Here is a 7,865-nt window from a genome sequence, read left to right as displayed (position 1 = left end):
GTTGCTTGGTCAGATGAGGTTTTCATTTGTCCAAAACACGTTGGCAAATATGTCAGGATAAGGACATGATTGCTGGAGGCATATCCGTATGGAGACCCGGTAAAATGTCACATGAGCATCGTTCTTTCTGAATCTTTAAAAATAGAAAAGACAGGAGGTCTTTTGGACGCTGGTTCCTGGAAATGGGCGAAAATTCTGGGACACACAAGTTCCTAAGGAAGCTTGCTTTGAAGAATTCCTCAGTATCTGTTCAGCCTGCATTGGTTCTAAGATCACGCAACCCCAACCAGGAAAAAAAGGGCAAGTGTCAGATCCTATCCGGGATCCGGTGTTTGGAGCGTCATTAGATTTGGATATCAGCTGTAATGTCAAAGGATCTCGACAGTCAGTAATGGAATAAAGCAAATCAAAATTATGAAAAAGGGTGGGGACTGTGGAGGCTCGACGCAAGCAGAAAGGGGAAGACAGAGAGAGAGAGTCGCCATTGATGCCTGCGATCCCACCCACATGATCTGACGACCAAGGGCAGTGAGAATGGAAAGAAAGAAAAGAATCCAGTTGCTTGCAGAATCAGTAGAAGTTTAAAAAAAGCATGTACAAGTTCAAGGAATGCAATTTAGCCACTCCTGGGTCCAATATCCACAGGTACCTTCTAAGTTCCTACAGAAGTTACTTGGGTCGGTTTCCACACTTCGCATTTGAATTAACTGCTTTCAGCCTAAGTAAGAGGATCTCATTACATAAGACAGAATGAGGTTGCGTATCAAAATTGCAGTTGACCAGTTCTTCACCGGGCCCAATCTTGCACCACTAAGCTCCACTCTGCGCTGAGAACTGCGGCGCTCTGCCCAATGGTATTAGAAGATCCTTCATAATCTCGTACTCTTCCACGCTCATTCGGGCGGCCTGCAGCACCTGTTACACGAGATACAAGGTTGAACCGTCCACGTTTAAAGGACAATCCCAAGTTCAAAATCTATATGGCAGTCCATGTCGAAGGAGCTAAGAAAGCAGACCATTCATGAACCTATCAGTTTCTTTTTCCCATCCCACCAAAGTTGCCTTACCTTCCTTCTCCACGGAATTTGAGTAACATGACATAGGAGACTAAATCTGGTTTGCAAGGTCTACAGAAATACAGTTGCAAGAAGACGTGCATCATAGTCCCCCCTTAAAACAGCCAAAACAGGAATAACTCTAGATATTTGGGTATATATAAGGAAGATTTCATCAGGATTAAATGATGTTCCTAGAAACAAAATCACTAGATGGAGTCCATTTTGTCTCACTAACCTTCTGCAGCGATGGATGCCTATTACTCATGTGTGCAGTCAGCACAGGAACTCGACAAACGGAGAGAGCATCAATAAAGAGAAGAACAATCACTTGCCACTGCTTTGTACGCAATGCAGGGAGTGCATCCATAAATGTCATTGTATCCAACAAGCGACCCTGTTTGATCAACCAAAATCAACTCTTCATGAAAAGAGATCTACATAATCAGCACCCCAAATAAAATGGGTTTCTTAGGCTGCAAATGGTTGTGCAGAAGGCTATTTGACAAAGTTTAGCAACCCACAAATTTCTCTGATGTCTAGGCCAATTTCGTTCTCTATGCAGATATAAATATAACAAAGGCTGAATATAAAGTTCAAGAATGAAGAAACTTGCTATTAAACACATCACACATGCTCCAGAAATATAATCAACACCTCAAAAAAAGCAGCAAATGATAATTCTTCAAACAAGCTGCAGAGTTAAAACATTGTAACCAATTTTGCTGCTGTCACTTGTCAAATTAATTTTGGCCAGCATTTTTATCTCTCATGAGGACTTTTTCCTGACAATGATTTATCATGTGTAAAAACTGATGAAAAGTACTGCACGACTACAGGGACATGTTGGAAAGATTTGGTAACTAGAAATATCTATATGAAGACTTGAACCGCTTTTACATTTAGTGAACAATCACTTTACCTTACAGTCAGAAGATTCAGATATATGCCCTCATGAATAGCCAATACAACATTTGGATGGACTTGAAAAACAACAGAACTGCCAATCAAACAGCTTGACTAGTACTATCTAAACTAAAGATGTCATCAAACAGTGAATTATTGTTTGCATTTTCAATACTGGGGTGTTTAGCACTCACTTTCTAGCTCTAAAGTTTTCAGTTCAAAATTTTCAACTCTATCAGAAGGGCCCTTATTTAAAAAATTTATGATCAAACTACAAGTCAGTAAAAAGGTAACTTTACGCCTAATCAGACTGCAGCATTTGATGATACTGAAAATGAAACACGAACAAATAAGAGACAGAGAGAGAGTACAAGTGGTCTGCAAATGCCACAATTTACTCTTATTTCTAAGCAATTAATCAATTTTTTTTGCATCAACAATCACCACCGGAAACACAAGGACTCAGAGAAAAAAAGGTTGGAGATAGAATCATATAATATACCAATCCTTGCTCAAGGGTGGATACTGGCAGCGGCAGCCTGAGATCAGAAATCAATCCAGGTAAAGCTCGAGAAAGACAACCAGCGAGGGTTTGCTTAATTTCAGTAGAGCGGCCATCAGGCAGTACGAGTTTTTGTGGGTACTCTCTGCCATTAACTGACATATATTCTTCATGAAAGCTTTCGTCTTTGCCATATATATAAGCCAAAGTAGATGATGTTGTCCATGCAAAAAGGGCACCCCACATGGTTGCAAAGGGAGACAACTGAAACAATTAAAAATTGCTTAAAGTGAATGACAAGGCTAACATGGTAACTCAAAATGGTAGACAAGACATATATTTCAACACTTACAGTCATATTAAATCCATCCGGCGGGGCATCATACCATGAGTCATCAGCATCAAATATATCAGCTGTCGGTATCCCTGGTTTCTTTGGCCACTTTACGGAAGCTGAATCTACTTCCAGTGGATCAGCGTTGTCCTCCACAGGTGCTTTTTCATCCACCTCATGTGGACGTGGCAATATAATCAATCCAGCTTCAGACACCAAAGGGAGAACGGGTCATCAGGAGAAAGAAAAAAGGACGAATACCTAATGATGTTAAATAGATTTTCCATAAGCACCCAGAAGTCAGTAGAGAAGATACCAACCAGCATCAAAAACATCAGACTCTCCGGATGTAGCAGCCTCTGCAGCCTGACTCAAAGCCATTGCACAGGCTTCAGCTGATGAGAAGCGCATGAGATTTTCATCATCGTGCTCATTTTCAATGGCAGATGTTAGTGGAGGTTCTTTTTCGTCTACCATTTCTCTAATCTCGCAAAGATGTCCCCCATCAGCTACATTAACCTTCTCATCAGCCCATGTAACAGAACGAGTAACTTTCTTTGTGCCTGTAGACTTAAGTGAGGGCTTCAGCCTGGTCTCCGTTGATGTTCCATCTGCTTTTCCATCATCATCCACCCCTTCTGCTCCTGTAAAATGACTTAGGGAATTGCTTTGACAGACTTCTGAAGGGGAAGGAACTTTTTGAGCGCTGTATTCATCATCTGTGATGTCATGGCTCTTCCCCTTCAATTCTCTTTGGTTTATATTGGGAGTTCCTGGCTTTGCAGATGAAGTCTCAATTACAGCACGACGACTCTGTTTATCTTTGCCATTTACTTTTTTCCCTTTCGATTCTTTCGCTTTTGTGGCAGAAACTTCCTCCACTGAATTTACAGGCAACTTTGAAATGCTATATTCATCTTGAGTGATTATAATACTTGTGAAGTCCATGTCATTAAATATTAGCTCTTTCTTACTTGGCTTAGAATTTCTGGATTTGGACCCTGCACGAGCAATTGAAGGACACTTTTAAAGCATGTAGAGAGTCCAACCGAGACCGTATGAAATCCGCTTGCCATTGCCACAATATTTAACTGCTCTAGCGAAGCCAAACTACTATTGCTCCACGATTCAGAATTGGATCGACTCAAAAATCTCAACCCTCTTCTCTTTTGCGAAATTCATATAGCGAGCACACGAAATCGAGCCCTCTCATCAAAACTCAACAATTAACAAAGTGCCATAACATTGCCATAGCCAGTCAATCATCGACAAACCAAGAAGGGAACACCGAGCAGTTTACCTTCTCTAGGTTCCTTCTTCGCCCGCAAAGCAGCCGCCGCAGCCGCAGCCGCCTTATCGTCCCTTTTTCGAGGAACATAACCTTCGATCGCATCCGAAGGACCGACCCACTCTTCCAACGGCACTTCCCCTGCCCTAACCTCTTCATTCTCTTTTATCTTCAGCCCAGACATCCCCAATTCCCCAACTCCACCATCCCCCCTCTCCTGCGACCCCAAACCCTTGTCCCCAAACACCCTCAGGACCTCCTCCACCTTCACCAAGTCCAAGACCGCGCACCTCTCCGGCTGCAGGCTCCCCGCGAACGCCCGGCTGTCGACGACGCACCCGGGGAGCAGTACATGTAGGTCTCCTGCAGGTCGTACACCCGGTGCTCCTTGAGGGAGATCCGGTACCGGCCCTTCCGGGGGCGGTCGGCGGGCAGAGGGGTGGCGCAGAGAGGGTAGCCGCAGAGGCCGGCGATGGACCGCTCGGCGACCACGTCCTCGTAGTCGCGGCGGGACAGGATGGCGCCGGCGGCGAGGAGCTGGGCCTCGCCGGCGGCGGCGCCGTCGAGGAGGAGGTGCTGCAGACGGTAGACGGCGTCCTTGACGGAGACGGGGGCTTCCTCGAGCTTCACCATCTTCCCGGGCGGACGGCGAATTTCGATCCGGCGATCGAAGAGAGAGAGAGAGGTTTTTCAATTTTCAGTCGAGAAGGAAAACTGGAGAGCTGAGGCGGTTATAAGGGGTGCGGTCCGGCGGCTACGAGGTTTTTTTTTTTTTTATAAATATATATACATATAAATGTATATATATATATATATATATATATATATATAATACGAGTGATATTCATCATTTAACGAAATTCATTGAGAATATATCAAGAGCGTCAAACATAAACATATCAAAAAGAGTAGAGGGGAGTTGGCGACCCAATTTCTAGATAAATTTATTTGACTTTTAGGCTTTGATTACCTAATCCACGGTCATATTTGAAAAGCACCATTCCTAATAGCATAATCATCATAGGGAATCTCGAATTGTGCTTCAAGCTTTTATTGGAAACCCTTAATGCAATTTTTCTATTTGGTATTTTGGCTATTGCACCGTATCCCTTGTGAAGTTTTATACGATGGCATGCTTTTGGTAAGGAGGACGATATTGATATTTTTATCGACATGTTCTCACTCGTTATAGCCAATAATAAATTTCCTATTATAGTATACACTGATGGATATAGTGATATCACCAATGCTAACGCTGCACTCTAAGTAAAAAAATATAATTAGATTTTACGATCACAATACAAAATGACGATAACTTCATATAAATCTCCTCAACCACACCAAATTAAATAAACAATGACCGACTTTATCGCTTAGTGGATAGAAAATAACAACATGTCTCAACATAACATTACAAATCACAATGATTCACTCTCAAGATTCCTCCTTTAACACATTTTTTTCCCTCCAAAGATCAACCCCTAATATTTCCCTCCAACCACCAAATTCTAGTTTTTTCCCATGCCAATTAGCGAGTGAGAAAGGATGGCGATGTTTGAGTGAGCAACTGAGAGAGAGAGATGGCACGTAGAGCGAGCTAGGGCAATTCTTGTAAATTCTTGTCTATGAAAATATTTAGATGTAAATTCTTGCCTATAAAAAGAAAATATTTTTCATGACTAATTATTTTAAATGATTATTTAAAAAAATATTTTTTAAATCATTAATTTTTCTTGATATAAATAAAGCCTTAGTTGCGTCCACGTCAGTTTCCATTTAAAAAATGTGCATTGATCTTACGTCACTTATGCTTGTCACTTTGCACCTAGTCTAGTCCAAATGAGACGAGAATTACTTATATTCATAATGTTATCTGTTATTCCTCTAATTTTTCTCAAAAATCAAAACCATTCCTTTGTTTTTTTTTTCCAAACCATATGGTACATTGTAAAAAGTTAATTGTTCGTGCGATAGATCTCTTGTGTTTTTTCCGATCGATTGTTGCTAACATGAAATTGAGTTGGTAATCGGAAAGTTGATGTTGATTTTTTTTTTATTTTTTTGGTCGGTGAAAGTTGATGTTGATTAAATGATAAGAAATCAACAAAATTTAAAAAAAAAAAGCAAATTAACTGGGAAAATAGAAAAGTCTAAAATGTATAGTAAACAAAACCCAACCAACGCTGACAGCAACTACTCCACTTTCGGCCGTCCATGGCCACGAGCTCGAGCAGTCATGGCTTGGTAGCAACCTTCGGATCAGATAAATCTGAATATATCCTCATAAAATGCCAAATAAAAAATCTGAGAAACGGGTGGAATAAACTTGGATTGGATGAAATATATTTAAATAGGACCTTAACAAAACAAGAAGAACATCCTCACGAGTGATCGCTGCGAGATCACCGTTGCCTCTGACCGCCGCCGATCATCGTCGTCGGCCAGCTGATTGTAGGTTACGATGAGGGTATTAGGATGATTTTCTAAGACTAAAAGGGGAAAGTATGACCATGAACCTCTGCGCCTTCTTCTCGTTGTTGTTTGATTAGACTTAGGTGGGCGAGTGAAAAATCAGTGCGATCTTGAGATCGAACAGAAGGTTCTTCGGGAACCTCGAGGGTTATCCACCTGGGGCCAATCCTCACGCCTAGGCAAGTGGGAGTTGTATCCATTTCAGAAACAAGGAGAGATGTAAAAAGCAGAAGATATGAAGATGAAAACTTGAAAGTGGAGGAGAGAGGAGCGAGGAGCTTTTCAAAGGCAAAGCGTATGGAAGGTTTTTGGGACGGTGATGGTGATGATGGGGAATGAAGTGGGTGGTTATGCAGCCAAAATGCAACCTGAATTGATTCCGTCCATTAGGAGGATATTATGATTTTCAATGCCATTCGGTTGCACCAAACATATGATGACATTTTCTACAATTCGGATGATATTAGGATTTTCTAAAATTCAAAGGGATATTAAGATAATTTCTAATCTCACTTTATCCTATTTTATCCCGATCCGAATATGGACGATCGAACACAACCATAACATTTAGTATCATCGTGACTACTAATATTTTGACCTTTGATTTCCTAATGAGATGATCGTCTGCTTATCTTTTCATTCCCACAAAGATCCATTGTCCTCCTCTCTTGCAACCCCATTTGGTGACTACGAAATTGCTGCGGCACTAAACTTTTAATCATCATTTCAAGCATTTAAGATGTACATTTTCATAGGCGTTCATTTTTAAATTCAATTGATTCACTACGACTTTCTTATGTTGAAAGTAATTTGTAATTTATATTTGTTCTTCACAAAATGACATTTGTTTGGAGTGCATAGTAGAAGCCAACTATTAAAATGGGGAGATCGCTTATAAGGAGACTATTAGAATGTTTAGTTAAACTCACATTCACTCAAAAGTTTAAGCGAATGAGTTATGAGCCAACTAAAATATATATTAAAATTTTCCAATTTCAATCTCAATTTGAGAGCCCATCAAACACCGTAATCTAGCCCATTAATCTACCACTGGCACTGATACCATTGTTGGGAGCTTGCAACATAAGCACAATATCTTTACATGGGGGAATCTCCAAGAGGAAGCCTAAGTCCGATTTCGTTAACACATCCATTTAGACTTACCTTACTAAAAGTTGTAGCTAATTGGTTATGGGTTAATTAAGATATATTAATTACTTCACATAATACCAATTCTCTTATGTGGGACCTTCTAACACAACTCATTGTTCATCTTAACAATATTTCTAGAGTTGCTGCCTGACTGCA

At 40.8% G+C, this 7,865-nt stretch overlaps 1 protein-coding gene across 1 annotated transcript; it reads right to left on the bottom strand.

The window, feature by feature from the left end:
- Window positions 1-538: 538 nt before the first annotated feature.
- Window positions 539-4,803, bottom strand: LOC104431245 (putative RNA polymerase II subunit B1 CTD phosphatase RPAP2 homolog). Its single transcript, XM_010043910.3, is given in 7 exon segments — window positions 539-915; window positions 1,294-1,452; window positions 2,464-2,727; window positions 2,816-3,003; window positions 3,118-3,798; window positions 4,098-4,427; window positions 4,430-4,803. Coding segments are annotated over 7 exon segments (2,016 nt in total). The 5' UTR covers window positions 4,719-4,803; the 3' UTR covers window positions 539-810.
- Between the last annotated feature and the right edge of the window lie 3,062 nt (window positions 4,804-7,865).

Source organism: Eucalyptus grandis, chromosome 2 (assembly GCF_016545825.1).
Source record: "Eucalyptus grandis isolate ANBG69807.140 chromosome 2, ASM1654582v1, whole genome shotgun sequence".
NCBI classification, from domain to species: domain Eukaryota; kingdom Viridiplantae; phylum Streptophyta; class Magnoliopsida; order Myrtales; family Myrtaceae; genus Eucalyptus; species Eucalyptus grandis.
The sequence above is the reverse complement of the archived record's forward strand: the minus strand, read 5'-3'. Positions and strand labels throughout refer to the sequence as shown.